This window comes from Stylophora pistillata, chromosome 11, assembly GCF_964205215.1.
Source record: "Stylophora pistillata chromosome 11, jaStyPist1.2, whole genome shotgun sequence".
Lineage (NCBI taxonomy): Eukaryota > Metazoa > Cnidaria > Anthozoa > Scleractinia > Pocilloporidae > Stylophora > Stylophora pistillata.
The window spans coordinates 7,526,404-7,545,878 of NC_142529.1; the positions used below are offsets into that span (position 1 = coordinate 7,526,404).

A 19,475-nucleotide genomic window follows, 5' to 3' on the forward strand; every position below is an offset into this window, starting at 1 on the left:
TAAAGACAAATATACCAATTAGGGGGTTATTAGTTGATCCAATGTCAAATTCTCAGATTTAACTTCATGATTATTGTATAGCAGACAGCAAGGAGAATTACGAATTAGATCTTGGGAGTCAAAGGATTTAGAAATTTAGAACTTCAAATATTTTCAGCTCCGGACAAAAAGTTCCGGTTTTGATATGAACGTAGGGTTACCGTGCTTTGTTCTTCGATAAGGGAATTTTATACTCCCCTGCCTCCCCACCCTGGCTTTTTGCAACAGAAGCAGATATAGCTCAGGCAGTAATGCGAGCCAATCTCGCACGCAGGCTTTGCCTTTACTTAGAGCTTTGTATCATTCCATTAACGTCTCTATCAAGATACTTAAAGATGAATTCGTGAAGCTTCGTCATCAAAATACCTAAAGGATTATTATTGCTGGTTAAAATATTTTCAAGAAATGGAGTGAGTTTTTTTCTTGAAATTTTAATGTGTTGAGTAAGATCTAAGGTTCTGTAAGACTTCACAAAAATGCAAATATTACCGTGTAAACAGGCGTGGGAGGGGAGGCTATGAAATAGGCATGTTAAAATCGCGCAATTGATGAGACTGTTTTTTCTTTTTCTTTTTTAAGTTGTAATTATTACTTCGTAGACAGAGCCCTCTTAAAACACGCACTGAACAAAAACTTCTCTCTTTTGTTTGTTTTTTCAGCTGTCGTATCGGGGACGTTGCATTCTTTGCCGCTTTCATGACCCCTGTGGCGTTTGTTATTTTCGTCAATACCTTAACTTTCCTATTAATCATGTATAAACTGGCCACAAGACCACCGAACGCCGCCGACCCAGATCGCACTAGTCAAGGACTTCTGAAAATCAAAAGAGCATTTGGAATTCTTATTTTAGTCGGTATCACTTGGATGTTTGGATTTTTTGCTGTTAGGGAAGCCCGTCTTGTCTTCCAGTATCTTTTTGCGATCTTCAACAGTCTTCAAGGCTTTGCTATCTTCTTGTTTTATTGCGTGATCCAGAAGAAAGTCCGTGAGTGTTGGTGGGCGCTGCTTACGTGTAATCTGGGCAGTCTAAAGAAGTCGAAATCTTTATACACGGACTCGTACGATCGTCGGAGGCTGTCATCCGCCAGTAGGGTTCAGCTTGATGCTATGAGGGCCAGGAGTAACACAGCATTGTCTCAAGTGAGTTTTTTTTGTTTTTTTTTTTCCCTAATTCTGAATTTCTGAAACCATCTGGATTGTTAAGGTAGTTACATGTAAACCGCTCGCCGCGATTGTCTGTATCGGCATTTCCCAGTTCCTCACCTGTCTCCAACGTAGTATCTTTTCCCTTCATCTGCGTTTGTAACTGTCTCCCTTTCTCTGCGTTCCTCTTTTAATGCTACGCTAACAGCCTCAGTGGTAGCATCTTTGATGCGCCCTCCCCCCCCCCCCTCCTCTGTACGTCTTGTACAAGTGAACAAGTTGATCGCAACCTTGTTACTGTTTAATTTAAGACTAAGAAACAAAAAGTCCAGGATTTTGAGGGGAACGGGGGGAAATTTTAACAAGATAATTCGGTTTTATCAACTGAGTTGATAACGTAAATTGGCCAATGTAAAGAGTTTTTAAGCTGATCTTTTGAGCGTTAGCCCTTCTTCCGAGCGAATGGAATTGTACGTCGGTGAGTAAATTTTACTTAATGATAAATTCGTTTTAATTTTAGGTCCTTCAAATGCCATTACGGAAAGTTAGCAGTTTCCCAGATGTAATCGTGTCGAAAGGTTCTGCGAATAACGTAAATTACCATAGCAACATGGTTTACGAAGACGAGCGAACGCAGCTTCCAATTGTAGCCATTGAACCAAGCGATTATCAACTGAGTGGAAGTGAAGGAATAGAAATTGACGAGTCCATGGACGAACTTTCATCTCGTTCTGCTTCCAGATCACCCAGTCTGCAATCACGCTCGATTACTGTCACGCAGTGTGGTGAGCCTGTCACGCATTCTCGTGCTCCCAGCATCCGTAGTTGCCAGCTCACTGTGAACTCTGAGCATACGACACCAAAATTATTCCGGCTACCAGTAAAACGTATAAATAGTCAGCGATCAGTGGGAGCTCTGATTTGGCCAAGGGAATGTATGCGTGCGAAGGAAACTCTTAAAAGGACTGCGTCACACACTCCTGAGGTTCAGAGACCAGCGAACCCTAGCTCCTCTCTAAGAAGAACTAGGTCTGCATGTTCATTCGATGACGCTCGATTTAGCGCAGAGTTTAGTATATGCAGCGATCAGACTTCATGCGAAACGTTGAGTTCAGAAGCTCAAACACCCACAGTCAAGAAGTACCTTGCAACACCGTTTGAAAACCTCGGTAAGTTTGATATAAAAACTAAAGTTTAAAATCACTATTTTCAATACCGAAAACGAAACGGTTCATAGGTCTTTTCTTAAGTGAATGAAGATCGTCTTCTTTTCAGCAAAAGTCAGTCAGTCCCTTTACCCCTCAGAGTTACTGGCTTCTAAGTTTTCACCCTGGAGTCAAATTCAAAGAGAAAGAGAATGGAAAAAGCTCCTAATTGTCGAACGAATTCTCCTTGGGAGTACCATTAGATAAGTCAAGAGGACAGCGTGGAGATTATGAATAATGATAATGATGATAATAATAATAATAATAATAATAATAATAATAATAATAATAATAATAATAATAATAATAATAGGGTGGAAAGAGTCGGCACACCACGCCGTTTCGTTGGTTACAACACTATGTGGTTTCATCCTGTGAAACGTCTATGTTCTACAGTTTCTTACATTTTACACCGTTGCTTCAGTTCCACCCGTAAGGGGGCACCTTCCACCCGTAAGGGGGCACCTTTGGGGTTAGAAATTGTCCTAAGAATAGAAGTTTCCCTGAGACGAAAAGGTAACAGGTGCAACTTTATTTACTTCAGACCCAAATAAATGTCTCTCAAAAGAAGGTGGTGTCCCAAAATAGAGGTTCCTCTTTTTTGATAGTTTTATTTGTCTATTCCAGGTACGCAAATTATTGGACCGCAAAGAGGTTCAATAAGAGGAATTGTGGGATATGTTGAAACAACTGTAGAGAATTTCGACCTTCTGATTGACTTGGAAAAGAAAAGATCACTCTCATCTCCTGAGCATTCAATTCATCACGTGTGATACTAGTAGTGGAGCTCTAACCTCCTCAATAGACAGCATTGGGCCGTGCCATTATTTTGTTAACTTTGGAAACGAGTTGACGATGTTGAGTTTAATCTTTGGCACGTGACGTTACATAGCGCTGCGTGACAATTCAGGCATTGGTTGAGATTCACGATTAGCTGGTCACGCAACAGAGATGGCGATTACTAGTTTGATCCTGTTTTTAGGAACGCATCTCTTGAATCGCCTTATAGAATCTTCTTTGTCAACTGGCTGACAATTAATTAACGGTTGCCAGGGAGTTACTAGTGTATCATTGTCACGAAACATTGCACAATGGACATTAGACACATTCACGAGTTTGAAAATAGTGCAGAGAACGTTTTGCTGGCAGATGGGTACCTACGGCTGCTAAAGATAATGGTGTATCACTATTGAGCGGCCTGAATCAGTTTTTTTTTTTTTTTTTTTCGAGTGCCCTAACCAAGAAAGAAATAGAATGCGTTTATGACTTCTAAGCCTGTGCTTGTAAATATTGAATTAATGTAAGCTATGCCTGACTCACCGGCGTTGGTTTAAGCTGGGAAGACAGTTGTTTTCCTCAATTGGAATAACTGTTGGGAATAAAGAAATTACTTCTCGCTCTGACTTTCGTTTTGTTCTGCAAAGTCGTTGTCAACATGCAGTCGAGCCTATCGCGAAAGGACACCTTGTAGGCTAACACCAAATGATGCTTATAACTAGTCAGAACTGGCCAGTCAATTCTCTAGCATGCTTCCATACGACCGTAAAGTAAGTTTAAAATATATGAGAAACAGTGATTGGGGAAAAAAAAAAAAAATCTGTTGGTAAATTCTCACCCTAAGAGAAGCAATCCCATCGGCCAACGCAATGCACAGGATCTATTAGAAAAGAGAGTAAACTTTTTCACGCTGGCAAATGATCGGCTGAATTTCCGGCGCGGAGTGACCAGCATATTTTTTACGCGTACATGCATGCGTAATATTTTTTCGAATTTTCCTTTGTCATACTTTACAATTATTCCAAGAGCGCGCGTTGGATATGAGAAGATAGGGCCTGTAAGCAAACCGCGACGGCTACGGCAACGAGAACGTGGAAAAACAATAGATCTAATTGGCAGAAAGATAGCCCAGCACGTGCGTTTTAAAACTTTGTACATTTCTTAGCCGTCCTTTGCAAAACAACAACGTGAAATCACCAAAATTTGCGTCGTCTGCGGAGCGAAACCGCGGCGGCAAATTATTTTAATTTACATTTGGAACTCAACACTACTTTTACGCGTTACGTTGAGTTTGAGGTCTGGCTCCCTATGAGACGGTAAACACATGCAGCCATTTTCGAAATTCTAACTAAAAGTAGAAACTCATTTTTTAATCGACGTTTTCCGTGGCGTTGCCGTCCTGACTGCTTAGGCGCGCAGCGCTGAGTTGGCTTTAATCATCTCATATCCAATAAGTGCGAATGGAATAATTGTTTTATCAAAAAAAAAAACGCCCCCAGGATATAAGACAAATCTTCTCGACTTTATTTTGTAAGAAGAAACCGGATGTTACAATCAATGTATAGATATTAGATTATGGCATATTGGCTCATATATCCTAATGGCTAAGCCAATAAAAAGCCTTGAATTGCATTATCCAATGATCCAGTTTTTAATAATATTCGATATTCGAACAACGATTCTGAGGCAATTAAAATTGTAAATCGTGTATCTTTGGTTTGCCAATGAAAATCTAATCGGGACTGTTTGTATATAGTCGCCATCAAGCTAGTTGATGATAACCCTAGCCCTAACTAGGGCTAGGGTTAACTTGATTTATTGGGTAAAATCTCACGGTAGGCTGCATTACAGCCAAATATAACATAAAAAATAATCTAAAATGATAATCAAAGTGTAATGTAAACATGGCTACATGTTTATACAATTATGGATTTCTTAAACAACCCTTTCTGGTGCCTCTCGGTCAATCAGTAAATAATTCCTAACCTTACACTAAATAAAAGGAAACTAGAAAGCTCCCAAGGTTTCGCGCCAAAGTCTATTACACAGACCGCCATGTTTGAAAGCAGCGAGAAGGGCATGGAAACGAAGTTAAATTTTCGCGCCAAAAAACGCGCTTGCAGCAGACAGAGCTGAATAACGTATACGCATGCGCCAGATTTTGCTGCAGAAACACGGATTTTGGGTCGTTCGCATGGTTGATTTCCTATTCTGTTGCTTCGAGGGGTCGTTTTCCTTGCCGCTTTTCTTTTACAGAACAACCTCCAAAAATTTGGTAAACCCCCTAATAACTTTCAAAAATTAATTTTCTCCTTTAAACCTTTAGAAATAGGAAAGTGCCTTCGAAGAAAACTGAGTTCCTCGGTTTTAAAGGTCAGCCCTTATTATTTTCCGCTAATTCCGCTAAATTTTAGACCTAGGAAACTTGAGCCCGCGTTGTTGACCACATACCCGCTGACCTAGCATTTTATAATTCAGCTCTGTCCTTGCAGCACGTATGTTACGTATTCTTTTATTGTCACGAAACCGAATGAAACCGAACGAAGCAAACTCTAAAAATCGAAGTTGTATTTAACCCATCACCCCTATGGATGACGGAGAAAATGAGTTGAGGTAAGAAATGAGTGAATCTGCTCTGAAAATATTTCCTTGCAGAATATAACAACATTGTACAGCTAGAGAATTTTTGCAGTGTTAATATTTGATATTTAAGGCAAATTGAACAAGCGTTTGGTTCTACAATTAAAAATGCGATTAAAAAAATTCGTCCTAATGAAGTGTAGGTCAAATTTCTTCTTATAATATATACAGACTCGTTCTTATACGCGTCTAGGAACATCTTGAACCATTTATTGCGCTTCTTGGTACTGCATTAAGATTTTCTCCGTTTCATTGACGACATTCGATCATAAAAAGTAAAGCTTCTGTTCCTTTTTTTTTGTCATCGTTTAATTATTCAACACCTAAACCTACTTGGCAAAGCCGACCTTTTCAAAACTTCAAAGTGATTATTTCCCCGTAAGCAGGAAAAAATCAAACGAAACTACACGAAAGGTTTGTCCGAGGGACCAGAAATTATTTTTCAGCTGAAAAGGGGGGGGGGGGGGGAGACTGAAGAATCTTGGGGAGATCACATGGATTTCAGAGGTAACAGAGCTGGGGGGTTAGTCGCCGCCAACGGAGTATAAAAGGGGGTCTAAAGAAAATTGACTTCTAATTAACTGCCAATGGGGTGGGGTGGGGTGGGAATAAGACAAATTACTTTATACACACCCGATGCAAGTTCACTTTAGTGCATTCCAAGGTAAGTTAGCAGCATGTGGAAGGTCAGGGCATTCCTGCATTGAAAGAACCTCTTCATGATTCCTCGATAAACTGGCAATATGGTAAAACTTGGAATGTCACGTTTTTTCACACTACAAGTACTTTGTTGGAGTGTTCGGTAATTGCAGCGATTTGTCCCTCAGTTGTGACAGTCATGGCTGATACCCACCTTATTCCGTTCTTGTAAATATGGTGGCCGCATTTAAACTTGCCGGTTTTAGTGTATATCTCTACAAACAGAGAATCGTTCTCCTCACTAACTCCAGCCGCAACGACATGTCCACTTTCCTGATGAAAAGATATGCAGTCAGGTTCAGAGATTCTTTGCAGCTCAAACTCGCGCAGATGTTGACCGTTTTCACCGAAGATGTGAACGCATCGATTTAGCCTATCCAGTGCAATGACTTGCCCATCATTAACAGTAGTGATATCCTTCAAGTTTTTCACTGTAGTTTCCTCTCCAAACGAGCGAACAAACAGTCCTTGACTGTCATATTTTTCCAACACACGCTTTACAGACGTCTCATACGAAACCCTCAAAACAATCATATTGCCGCTCCCATCGACCGATAGCTTACTGTCACAGCCTCCTTTGCCCAAAGGTCTTTGAAGGACGGCAGTTTTTGTATACTTGTAAGCCCATAGAGTTCCTTCGTCGTTAGCCTCGATTTCCATAGTCTCCACGGATTCGGTCTCCGATCCTATGGAGGAGAAGAGTGTGGGCTCATTTCCTGAACAGCGGACGGTATTCAAGTTTACCTCGTTTGAAGACATGATGACAGCCAGCACAAAGATATTGTCGCTGAGGTCAGTGGCTACATCCAAAGGAGTCACCTTGTTTGGTGGACTGAAATGTTCCACCAACTTGCCGCAGCTATCGAACACCTTGATGTTAGCACCAGTGACTTCTGTCAAAATAAATTGTTTTTTGGAGTTTGTAGCGATACCTGACACCCATTTCAGTTCGTCCTCACCAAACGACCTTATCACGCAAAAATCCTCAATGTCCTGGTTTTGCAGCGCGTTAGTTATTCTTTCATCACGCAATGGATCAACTTTACCCTCGCCGGTATCAACAGAGGGCCATGCCATTTCCAAAGGACATCTACCGAGCACAATCCGTGAGACTTCGTAAAGGACCCGATTCATGTGACAGACACTGGAAATAAGTCTCCCTCGTTCCTTTTTTCTAAACAAACTCTTCACAGCTTTGATGCCTCTTGTCGTAACCTGAGCACCAAAACTATTCTGAACGGCCGCAAGGCAATTTAAATCTCTAATGCATGCTCTACAGGGGACTAATGCTAATTCCAGACTGTCTAATGTCTCAAGTATGGTCGCCATAATTCGATATCGTGTTGCAAGAAGACGGTCGGACATGTTTAGTGCCTCATTAGCGAATGCCCCTGTGGCTTTTTCCCGAGCTTGTTTAAATCTCTTTTTTGCCTCAGAAAGATATTGGGTAGTAGAGTCATCCAAGTATTTACGATCCAATTTTTTCATTTCTTGTGTGAGCGAGAGGGCTATATTGCGAGTTGCTTGTTCGGTTTCCGCGTCGTCACGGTACTCGCGATGGAACCCCGCCTTGTCAAAGAATTCAAATAAGATCTCGATGCCTTCTTTGAAAACTATGATACTCTCTCTCAAGTCTTTCCTTGACAATCCTTTCAACATCGATTTGATTTCATTGTTTTCCGTTATGACCAAATCACGAAATTCTTCATCAAAAACATCTCCATCTCTTAACTTCTCCGCCATCTTTCCTCTAATGTTATCCCCAAGCAAACCAAGCACAATTTCAAACACGGATGAAAATACGATAGAGGCCATGCTGTTCCAGTGTCAAGGGAACTCCAGAACTGCTATTGGTAAATTAAAAGATTGAATTTTAGATGAACTCGCTACTTTCGTGCTGCCTCGTAAGGAATGTATCTGACAAAATATTAGGAAGGTCAAGAAAAACAAAGGAATGCTTTAAAGCAGTCTCAGGTTTCTTAGTCAAACTAGCCTGAGTATCAATCGTTTCTGGGGGAAAGGGGTAGGAGAGAAGCGAGAAAGGGAGAGAGCGAAAGGAAGAACCCTTCCTTTCTCTTCTCCCCCTCCCCCTCGCTCCTCCCCCCAATCTCCTCTCCCCTAGCCCCTCAGGAAGGCCTGACACTCAGGCTATAGTAAAACAGGGCAAACTCACTAAGCCAACAATGGATTATGATCTTGACAGGGCTTTGTTTACAGTCTTCGTCAACTTGATGGTCACCGTCAATTCAAAAGCAAATAACGTTTTCATAAATAAAAAATCATATGTCGTTAGATCAACATGAGGAGAGCGTGCATAAATCAATTTGAGTATAAATATGGTGGAATATGCAAAAGTTATTCGCATGAAGCCGATGCAAAGAAAGGAAGGAAAATCAACAAGAATTTCATCCTTTTATCATTTCAAGCAGAAAAGCTTCTGAGATCAAGAAAAGATAATCATCATATTGATTTGCAGGCGACAAAAATAGAACGCGTGTTTTGTTTCCTTAATGCAATGACGAGTCTTCTTCGCAGCCGTTGTTTGGGCTCGTCACGCAACGCTCCCTCCCCACCAACCGGCCAATCACGATTTCCCTCATATAATTCTGAGTAAGTCCCGCCAAGACTAGTTGTCCAATCAAAACTCGTGTTCCATCAGCGGCTCATTGAGCAGAGAAAATGGCAACTCTCGAAGAAGGTTTTTTGTTTCGACCGCTTCCAAATTCAAAATTCCTAGTTTAAATTATTTCAGAAGCTGGCAATTGAGAAAATTCTTTTGCAAAAAAAAGATGTATTGGTAAACCTGCCTACAGGGTTTGGAAAATCCTTGATTTATCCACTCGTGTGCGATCACATCAACAATCTTGCTGGGCATATCGTTGTTATTGTTTCTCCGCTCGTAAGTCTTATAGAGGATCAGGTCAATTACCTGCAAAGTATTGGAGTCAGCGCGGTAAACATTAGTTCCCAAGCAAAGATTGACCGCCCTAGTATCGAATATGGCTGACCATTTGGTCGCTCATGGAATTGGGCCCGCTAATAAAAAAGTTAAAATGTTATAATGGATTGTCTTTTCTGAGCTTATTTTCGCTGATAATCTTTTACCTCTTGTTTTTTTGTTTTTTGTTTTTTTTTACCATTTAACAATGATTCTGTGACAACTTATGCTTAACATGTACAAAAAACTCACGTCTCATTAAAAAAAAAAATTTGAAATCACAGACTAAGAAACTGTGAAGATAAGACCAGTAAGGCCATGAACAACCACACATCACACATTAACGCACATTCGAACTGTCCATCAGGAACAACACTGCGGAAGGTTTAACACCAAATTTTCGTGAGGTGCATATTTCTAATGTAACTGAAGAGATAACAATTCACTCAACTCTCAGAGTGGTTATATCTTTTGTTATCATATAAGGGGCAAAATTACTGAATTGTGATCGGTGAAGACAGAGGGTATTTTTTCTTAATTTTTATAATTGCCCCGGGAAAAATTACTTGAAAATGATTGGCTGAAAATCACTTAGCAACGGCTGCCAAGGTAAAGAACTTGAAATTTCTGTTTGGTTTGTAACAATGGCGTCCCGTTTTGCGCGAGATCAGTAAGAAAACATTTTGCCCCTTATATTATAAACAAGTAATCACATGGTTCCTTGTAAAATTAAGGATACCACTTGTGTTTTCGGAAGTTGCAGAAATTGCCCTCGTCGCTGCGCGACTCGGGCAATTTCAGCAACTTCCGAAAACACACGGGATATTAATCGTTAATTTTACTCGGCCCCATGCAATTACCTATACAAATTTAACTTCTCGTTACGATATCAAAATATTGTACAGAAATAAAAGGAGAGGACAATACAAAAATGCATTAGCTAATAATAGTAATAAACAAGTTAATAAATGATAATAATATCACTCTATGATGAAAATTATAACCAAGGCGGTTTTCAGTGTTCCCCAAAGAAGAGCAGAGTGGTTGTCATACGTCATTCCTATACAACACCAGATTCTCCCAACTAGCCTGGAATGAATGTAGTGTGGCTCGTGAGGAGAGTTTCGCCGGAATCAGATCCACAGAAATAAAGTTTTAATGCTTCAAAGCTTTGCAGTCCTTCAGTCGGAAGAAGTAACCTCGTTTCGGGGCACTCTGAAAGTATTTTACACCACGATATGTGCCGTCAGTTCCCAGTTTATCAATGGTGGATAATTCCACACCAGCGATGAGGTGGGCGTCGTCTACTGGCAAGTGAGGTAAATGCCCCACCCATCTTAAGTTTCCGCTCTTTAAGCCCTTCTTTCCGACTAGACGGCATGCCACGTTTGAGCCAATCAGTTTCGAGAAGCGCTTGTCTGTGACAGGTGATTTAAGGGGTGTGGCTTTTTTCACTACTGCAGGTGCTGGTTTCTTTTGTATTACATTGGTTTTTTGTTTAGGAGCTTGGGGCTTTGTAAAAACCTTGGTGGCTGTCTTGTTACTGATGGTTTTCGCTGGTTTCTGAATACTGACACGCTTAGCCGGCGTTACCGGTTTTGAGATAGTGAAAGGTTTGTCTGGTTTAACCAGTTTTGGGTGAGACACCGGTCTGTCCGCTTCCTGCCTGGATTTCTCGTCGCCACTCCCTCCTCCTTCGCCAGAGATATCGTCGGGTTTGCTCCTCTCCACAGATCCACTTCCATGCATAGTTTCATCACTAAGAAGGGAATCCTCAAGGGACAACCTAGATCTATAAATATGGAAAAAGGGAAAAAATCAAAAGCGTTATTTGCTGTGTTCGTGATCCCAGTGATGACAAGAGAACATGCTCTCTCGGTAATAACAGTTATGATGGTTTTGCCTCCAAACTCAACATAAGATTTAATTGGTCTACAGGAACCAAACCTAAAATCAAAAGCGTTATGTGCTGTGTTCGTGATCCCAGTGATGACAAGAGAACATGCTCTCTCGGTAATAACAGTTATGATGGTTTTGCCTCCAAACTCAACATAAGATTTGATTGATCTACAGGAACCAAATCTAAGACTTGAAGGCGTGGCCTCAAAAAGGGATCCTCTTTTTGAGGAGAACATGAACTCAACCCAAATATTAGTCTTACTTCATCACCCAATGGTACTTCAACAAAAGCTTCTCTCCTCAGTTACAGTGAGATCCCGATAATTATTTATCAATATGGCTGAAGGGACTGAGAAAAGGCATTTATTGTAGCAGTGTAGATGTAACTTTATGGTTTCATTTTATGACGTCTGACATGACGTACCTATCATTAAGTCCCGGATGTAGCACGTGTTTTCGGAACGGCTGCTCCTCTCTGTCATTCTGATTGGTCAGTTTGATAATATGCTCCCTTGGATCCACTCCCTCGTCGGTCACGTAAGTTCCCGCCTGTTTCAAAGTGATGTGAAAAAAGGGAAAAGAAAATGAAGGGTCACAGAACAAACGACTGAGTAAACAGATCTACGTCTCCATTTTAAACTAGATATGAGTGTTTTCCTACTGTAGTTTCCTATTGCCGAAGTCAGACCAATTATTTTTTTTTGGTCATGGAGGCGCAGAAGGTAGAAACTTTCCCTGTCCCAAAGACAAACGGGCCCGTTGTAATAAATCATTCTGTTCTGTAAATGTTAGACTCACCATGACTCGGTCGAGTAACTCGTCTTCGCTTCCTTCAAGCGGCATCTTTATCCCGTCTTCCTGAGTCGGCTTTAGAGTAAAATTTACAATCTTCCCTTCAAACGCCCGTAGCTCCGCCAGCTGAGTTTGTGGCTGGTAACCTTGTGCCGTGGCTGTGATTTCGTAAGAACCTGGTACGAGTAAGCGCCAATAGTCTCCATCCTTTGATGAAGTGACGTCATGACGACGATCTGCCACGCTAATGGTTGCATCAGAGAGAGGCTCTCCCTGTATGTTCATGACAAATCCACTCACGCCGTAATGTACCTTAGGCGCAAGCGAAAAGATACATGTTTGACTGTTTGTATGAATTAAGAGAACTGGCGAGGATGAAGGCTAGGAAGGGGGGGGTTCGGGGGACGAGGGGGTGGAAGGTTGAGAATTTTGAGAGGATCCCTTGGTTTTATGTGGAACAGAGGGGGAATCAGTCTTCACCGACAGAGTGTAAAAGGGATTTAGAAGGAGTCATCAAAATGTTACAGAGCCTTATTGGGGATCAGATAATTTTCATCAGGACACAACCAAAATCCTCCACCCTTGGACCCCACTTTTCCCCAGGCGACAGATAATGACCAGTTTCTACAGGAGAGAATCTACATCATTTTGACATGTCAAAAAATAGGAGTTATTTTCTTACCTGTTGAGTCAACTCCACTAAAGCCTTCTTATTATCATGCCAGTACTTTTCCAACTCAGTACCTTTAGGAAATCGATCGCAGCCAAGCTCCAGCGTTATTTCAAAGCAGTTCGAGTGAACATAGTTATAGTCCTGCATGCCTCCTGACAAACTAGACCAGCTGGCACCATTCGTGATGCCGTCTATGAAGTGTTCTTCCTTTTGATCCGTACAGTTCCATTTAGGGTTGGCCAGATGCATCACGGGGTGTGCCTTGAATAGAAAACAAAGCAGTGAATCAGTTTTTAACCCGCTTAACCCCTTAAAACTCCTAAAATTGATTAGCTTTCTATTTCTCCTTACATTATAACTGCTGAATCAAATATTAAGGTCAGGAGAATAAAGGAAATGATCTCCAACTCAAACCGCTCTGGATTTCAATCAAATTCTCCTTGTAAATACCATAGCAAATATATAGAGAGCAGTATAGAGAATTTTCATACTGATGTTGGTGCGTAAAGGGTTAAGAAGGAGATAAGACCCTGTCAAAATCGTCACCGACACTTGAAATTCATCAATATTTAAAATAGTACCTAACGCTAAATCAATGGTAGGAAAGAACAAACTCAAATAGTAAATAATGAAAGTTCGATTGATGACAATAAAAATATCACGGAAATAGCACTAAGTTCCTTCTATAGGAAAATTCATTACTTAACGAGGGAATTCTGCATTAAATTGCACTTGAAAACCGATGTCGCACTCATCGCTTCGCGATTCTTGCGATATCGGTTTTCAAGTGCAATTTAATGCGGAATTCACGAGTGAAGTAATGGATTTTCCTTGAATCGCATAACTGAATAAAAATTAGAAAAAAAAAGGAAACAGCATTACTCAAAATTGTTATGTTTACGTAGATGCGAAATAGTAAAAGTAATAGTAATAGTAATCAAAGTTTAATGTCTTTACGTGGGGCATGGTTACCCATATTGCCCGAGCCAGAGGCTCATGTATGAAACGCAAGACAACAACCCACCCATCCCACCTCAGAGGAGGATATCCATCACACAGTAATCCCGTGCGTGGGAAATTAACGTCTCCTACCCCTAACCCTGCAGGAGACGGGACCTCCATTTATTCGTCCCTATCCGAGAAGACTAGAATATCTAACCATTTCTTGATGTTATGGAAAGGCAGCATATTCTTCTCAATTATTTTAAGACCTTGAGTGTTGGTCCGGCCGGGGCTCGAACCCTCGACCTCCCGCACATCAGTCCAGCGTTCTATCCATTGAGCTAACCGGGAGGCGGTTAGCTCAATGCGGATAGAGCGATATCCCTTAGCCTCGTTTTCAACTCACAATTCCACGCTAAATACCTAACTTCGTTAACCAATCAGAAAGTGGGATTTTATTTAATGATGCGATTCTTCTATGAATTCTCCTCAATGGTCTGTGTACGTTTTCTCATATAAGTTGTAAAATATGTTTACCCTCACGGTCGAAGTATATAGATGTCTCTCTCGAAATCGTAGCGTTAGGAATTAATTTAAACATAAGGTACCTGCGAATATGTCTTGGCTAAACGTCTGAAAACATCGTCGTCTGGTGTAGCACTGTATTGACTCTGGCCTGAAGGCGAATCGTCGTAAGGGTAGAGGGCGACCAAAGCTCCACTATGTAGACTAGCTGACAATACAAACGGGTACTCCTTGATCCAGTCCATCACAGCCCTGACCTCGGGTTGAGGTGGCCCAGTAGTACTAGGGAAAAACTGGTCTGGAAAATTACGATTCAAATCGACTCGAAGAGCGTTCCTCTTTCCAACCAATTTGTTTCTCTTTCCGCGAACAGCCGCCAACTCGTAGCCATCCGGGTTCATGCTTGGCAAAATGTGTATTCTTGTTGCGTCCACAATATTCTTAATTTTTGTGTCGTTTGCGTAGTTTTCGCAAAAGTATTTTATCAGTTGTAGTAAAAGTTCTCGGCCCAACGCTTCATTACCGTGAATGTTTCCGATATATTTTACTTCTGCTTCGCCAGCTTCGTGTTTTCCGGGATTGTCCGATATCTCCATCACCCATAGCTTTCGGTTCTGCACGCTGTAGCCAATGGAATACAATTTTGTAATGTCTGGGTACTTTTTTGCAAAGTACTTTAAAAACCAGGTCAACTCCTCGTAATCGTGGTGTTTAAATTCATTTACATCTAGAATATCTACACTTTTCTTTGCCTCATCCATCGCCTGCACTTGTTTTTTGCCACCGTGAAACATATCGAGAACTTTCCTCAAAAACGGGTTGCAGTTTCCAAGATGAAAACTCAGAATTAAAACGCAGATCGAAAACGGCGATATTAGATGCATTTTTAGCGTCTCGTAGGACGGCTAAATAGCAAAAATATAACGGCAGAATTTTGTTAGTATCGCAAAAAGTCAAATGTCTTCCCCTGTGAAATTCAGTCGGTCCAAAATGCGAATTAGGTCACTTGTCCATAATCTGACATTCATCCACAGAACTTTATTCACACTCTTTATTTAGATCTTATTCTTGAAATGGGTGTGGTTTTGTAATAAACAAATGCTTGTCTCAGCAAATTACGGGGTTGAACTCATTTTTGTTAGGGTTAATTAGACTACACAGAGCTTTGACTTCTCCTAAGTAGCTTGTTTCTTTTTCTCATGGGGAAAAGCTACGGTCTAAATTCCTTACTTTGACAGATTTGTAAAATGTTTTCAAATACCAACAAATCATGTAAACGGCGATGATTCGAGTTGACTTTGTTAAAGGTCAACAACAAAATTACTTCACAAGGTTACCCGTAGCATATTAGAATTTTTTTTAAGTACTCTTTATTTTCTAGCGTCTAATTTAAGAAAAACAATTTGAAATTCAATTGTACTTATAAAAGGTTTCTCCAGACGACTTTTGCGCTACAAGATTCGGAGCAGGTAGATTATTACACCTGCCATTTCTCAGCAGGTGGTCAGCTAATTGGACGTAACAAATCGATAGCCAAAAATCTGTTTTTGCTTCCTATATCTAAGAACCTCTGCAAAAAGATAAATATGTTTCAATTTAAACTGGGACTTCGCGGTTTTGCATTTTTCTGACACTACGAATGTGTATTTATACAGGAGTACTCTTGTCTGTTAGCTGTTAAAATCATAAGCGAGTACGGATCATTTACAAATGGTTTATAGCCGTGATGCGATGAGAGATATAAAGATCATAACTAAATCTTTGTAAGGTGTGGTGAGCGGTTAACCACTCCTGCGGTGATGTCAATAAGAACCCTAAATTAATACCGTTTCACAAAAGAGCAGACATTTCGAATCGTGAACAGTTCTGTGAGCACTTCAGCCATGCTTCGTGCGAAGTTGTTCGTACTGTCCTTGATTCTTTACAACCCGATTCTTTCTTCTTCTGCAAAGCCACCCGATAAAGGAGCCAAGAAAATATCAACTGATAAGGAAAACAAACATGAAACTGAACCAAACACGATTAATGGAAAGAAAGGGAGCTTTGCAACCATCAAGGACATAAAACATAAACTCGCCATTGCTAAAGAAGAACTTAAAGATCACAGCCAGGAAGGTGCCAAGGACCTGGAGAAAGACTCTAAAACTGAAATATCTGAGAAAAACTCGAGCTTTAGACATCATAATTATGAAGAAATGACCTGGCTTTTGAAGGAGTATTCCAGAAAATACAGCAAAATAGCTCGATTGTATGACATCGGTACCTCGGTGCAGAACCGCAAATTGTGGGTCATGGAAATCTCCAATAACCCGGGGAAACACGAGCCTGGGGAACCAGAATTTAAATACGTCGCTAACATGCACGGAGATGAAGCCATAGGAAGAGAGATGCTTCTTCATTTGATTAGGTATCTTTGCAAAAACTACGGGGTCAACGAAAGAGTCACTAGCATCGTAGACACGACTAGAATCCACATCATGCCGAGTATGAATCCTGACGGATACGAACTGGCTGCCACATTGGCTGATGACGAAGACATTTGGAAATCAAGCCGACCTAATGCCAACGGTATCGACTTGAATCGTAATTTTCCGGATCAATTTTTTCCGAGCACCAACGGACCGCCCCAACCGGAAACCCGCGCAGTCATGAAGTGGATCAGTTCTATTCCTTTTGTGCTGTCAGCCAGTTTGCACAGCGGAGCTCTCGTGGCAAATTACCCGTATGACGATAATCCCTCGGGACAGAGCGTGTACAGCGCCACGCCCGATGATGACGTATTTAGACAGATTGCGCGTGCGTACTCAGAGGCACATCCCACAATGCATTTAGCAAACGCACCTTGGAAATGCAAAGAGATTCCGCGGGAGCATTTTATAGACGGGATAACGAATGGTGCCAAGTGGTTCAGTGTATCGGGAGGAATGCAAGATTACAATTATGTGCATTCCAATTGTTTTGATATAACGCTTGAACTCGGTTGTCAGAAGTTTCCTAATGCAAGTGAACTACCAGAATACTGGCAGGAGAACAAAGAGGCTCTCCTTAGTTATATAGAGCAGGTATACCAAAAATGATGATTCACAGATAATAATTTTAAAATAGGCTTCTTGTAACATGCTTTGGAGACAGGGGGTAAGTATAAATTGTTCTTTGTAAGCGGAAGCTTAACTGTGGCTTAAAGATCACTGTGAAGATGCCGACTACCGGCGAATTTATCGAGTAGGATTTCATCTGTCAAAGATAATGAAGGAACTGAGATAAGGCAAAGCAAACTGAAGGAGCAGGGGTGAGGTTTAAGGAGAATGAGGGGAGAGGGAGGGGGGACTTAAATGTCACCGTGGACAGTCCACTCTAACTTGTCCTTAGACCTAGGATTTCGGACATGCGCAGCTTGGACGTCAAATTTGTGTTCACCTGTCAGTCAAGAGTACAGTTGGCAAAATATCCTTATCGATTCATTTATAGAGTAAAAATTTTACGTCAAGTTGAGTTACTTCTCGGTTGATTAATAAAGTATTCGCTTGTCATAAGGTCCATTCTGGTGTGCACGGCTTTGTTAAAGATCAAGATGGTAAACCTGTGGACGAAGCTAGAATAGCTGTCTCAAATCGCCGCCATGACGTGTTCTCTGCAAATGACGGCGACTTTTGGAGATTACTAGTCCCAGGCTCTTATGACATCACAGTTTCAGCCAAAGGATTTGAACAGGAAACCAAATCATGTACAGTATTACCTGATAAACCCGCCACACTCAACTTCACTCTGACCAGGATGAGAATGAGAGAACCCAGGCATCAATTACAACAAGACTCCTGGCCTCGAGACCGAGTTTCACACGGTGGGGAATTCAGGCATACACAGGAAGATGGTGTGAGCCAGAGCGGGGGCTTGCGCAGGGGGCTTGATGACGAGCGTGCCGATGACTTTGATGGCATGCGCAGTTTTGGACGAAGTGCACGAATCTTCCCTCGCCCTAAATGAAGTTGGATTCTTACAAAACCGCATAACTTTTTGTTAAAAAGGAATTTCTTTTAAAAATTTTATACCCAACATTGTTCTTACATTTTACATAGCGACATGAAAAACTTAATGTATCATACTTCGAATCCTTCTGAAGCACAGTTTTCTTCGTAAATGTGACATTCCCTATCGTGATTTTTTGCCTTAGAGATAATTCATCTTATGTTAATGGTTTTTAGCTATATCAGGGTGCGATCCATAAAGACGTGATAATTATTCGATTATTCAGTATCTCCCTCTAAATTCGTCGATGATGTGGTTCCCATTTCAACGTGAAATTGTATTTTAAACCTTGCGGAAACTGGAGTCGACCTCACTAGTCAGAGTTTTTAATCCTGCCTTTACCCTCGTTTCTGCGCACTCACTTTTTTTTTTTTTTCCAGTCACCATCAGATACAGGCACCAGGTTAGTCTTAGCCTACCGTCCTAGCTTTCCGTTGAAAGTTCCCAACTTCCGGCGTCCTCTACAATGGACATGTTATACTTTTCTACCCTTACCTCCTAGTGTTTACACGCCATTTGAGACTTGGGTACGAAAAAAAGTGATTTATTTGAAGTAAAATGCTTGTGAGTGAAGCAGTTGATAGGCAACAATTTTTGTCAAGAAGAATTTGCTAGCTATGAAGTTGTATAAGAAATTTTAAACTTATCGAAGTGTATTTTGAAAATGAAGTTTTCCTGCTTATGAAATTTTCCCTTAACTTTAAGGAAGATAATTGAGGAACTGTCGACATTTAAAACATGAACTTCGTCCTCCTTTAACACAAATTTTTCTTTAACAAAATAAAGATGTGATAACTTGATAAAATAAACGTAACTTTGTCTTCTATCCCACAGTAATTACCCGATTACATTAGCACAGTTGGAGTCTGTGAAAGCCGTTTCTTTCCAAGAGGAATAATTAATAGATTTTCCTAAGAGCCTTCTATTACAGTTCATTTAGTTCTTTAAAAGCTTTTGAAAACCGTGTGAAAAGGGTACTACGTTGAAATCCTGTAGTGCAATGCAAATAGAAAAAAGCAGGATTTTTATTGATTGAAGCGCTCAAACACACAGAAATGTACAAACACAGATATTAAGTTAGGCACCCTGCAGGTTTTGTATGAACTGTATTGTCACTTGTTCACAAACCATGGAAGTAAAATAAATAGAGTTCTTATCACAAAATCACAATTTGCAT

At 40.8% G+C, this 19,475-nt stretch overlaps 4 protein-coding genes across 9 annotated transcripts in view; 2 read left to right on the plus strand and 2 right to left on the minus strand.

Moving 5' to 3' along the window:
- The window catches only part of LOC111335314 (uncharacterized), a 24,624-nt gene extending 20,836 nt beyond the window's left edge, over positions 1–3,788 (plus strand). For all 6 annotated transcript variants that reach the window (XM_088737390.1, XM_088737391.1, XM_088737396.1 and 3 more), the window contains 3 exons: positions 699–1,179; positions 1,703–2,351; positions 3,015–3,788. In XM_088737390.1, coding sequence (XP_088593516.1) covers positions 699–1,179; positions 1,703–2,351; positions 3,015–3,160 — 1,276 coding nt within the window. In that variant the 3' untranslated portion in view covers positions 3,161–3,788. The remainder of the gene's footprint in view (positions 1–698; positions 1,180–1,702; positions 2,352–3,014) is intronic.
- On the minus strand, positions 3,569–8,531 carry LOC148719853 (uncharacterized). Its single transcript, XM_088737435.1, has 2 exons — positions 6,438–8,531; positions 3,569–4,044 (listed from the first exon to the last, which is right to left on the minus strand). Exon 1 carries the CDS (start codon positions 8,316–8,318, stop codon positions 6,576–6,578), a length of 1,743 nt encoding a protein of 580 aa, XP_088593561.1. The 5' UTR covers positions 8,319–8,531; the 3' UTR covers positions 3,569–4,044; positions 6,438–6,575.
- Positions 8,532–9,557: 1,026 nt separating this feature from the next.
- LOC111335317 (carboxypeptidase D) lies at positions 9,558–15,274 on the minus strand. The gene is made up of 5 exons (XM_022941202.2): positions 14,356–15,274; positions 12,815–13,066; positions 12,139–12,444; positions 11,765–11,889; positions 9,558–11,233 (listed from the first exon to the last, which is right to left on the minus strand). Exons 1-5 carry the CDS (start codon positions 15,154–15,156, stop codon positions 10,597–10,599), a joined length of 2,121 nt encoding a protein of 706 aa, XP_022796937.2. The 5' UTR covers positions 15,157–15,274; the 3' UTR covers positions 9,558–10,596.
- An 803-nt stretch (positions 15,275–16,077) lies between these two features.
- Positions 16,078–19,124, plus strand: LOC111335328 (carboxypeptidase D). The gene is made up of 2 exons (XM_022941211.2): positions 16,078–17,334; positions 17,807–19,124. The coding sequence occupies exons 1-2, from the start codon at positions 16,156–16,158 to the stop codon at positions 18,254–18,256; spliced, it is 1,629 nt and encodes a 542-aa protein (XP_022796946.1). The 5' UTR covers positions 16,078–16,155; the 3' UTR covers positions 18,257–19,124.
- Positions 19,125–19,475: the final 351 nt, after the last annotated feature.

Coding starts and splice junctions, on each gene's coding strand:
- LOC111335317 (XM_022941202.2), bottom strand. CDS start 15,156: ATGCATCTAATATCGCCGTTTTCGATCTGCGTTTTAATTCTGAGTTTT. Junction 13,067..14,355: donor TAGCCAAGACATATTCGCAG/GTACCTTATGTT, acceptor TTTCTATTCAAG/GCACACCCCGTGATGCATCT. Junction 11,234..11,764: donor CATCCGGGACTTAATGATAG/GTACGTCATGTC, acceptor CCATATTTATAG/ATCTAGGTTGTCCCTTGAGG.
- LOC148719853 (XM_088737435.1), bottom strand. CDS start 8,318: ATGGCCTCTATCGTATTTTCATCCGTGTTTGAAATTGTGCTTGGTTTG.
- LOC111335328 (XM_022941211.2), top strand. CDS start 16,156: ATGCTTCGTGCGAAGTTGTTCGTACTGTCCTTGATTCTTTACAACCCG. Junction 17,335..17,806: donor TCCTTAGTTATATAGAGCAG/GTATACCAAAAA, acceptor GCTTGTCATAAG/GTCCATTCTGGTGTGCACGG.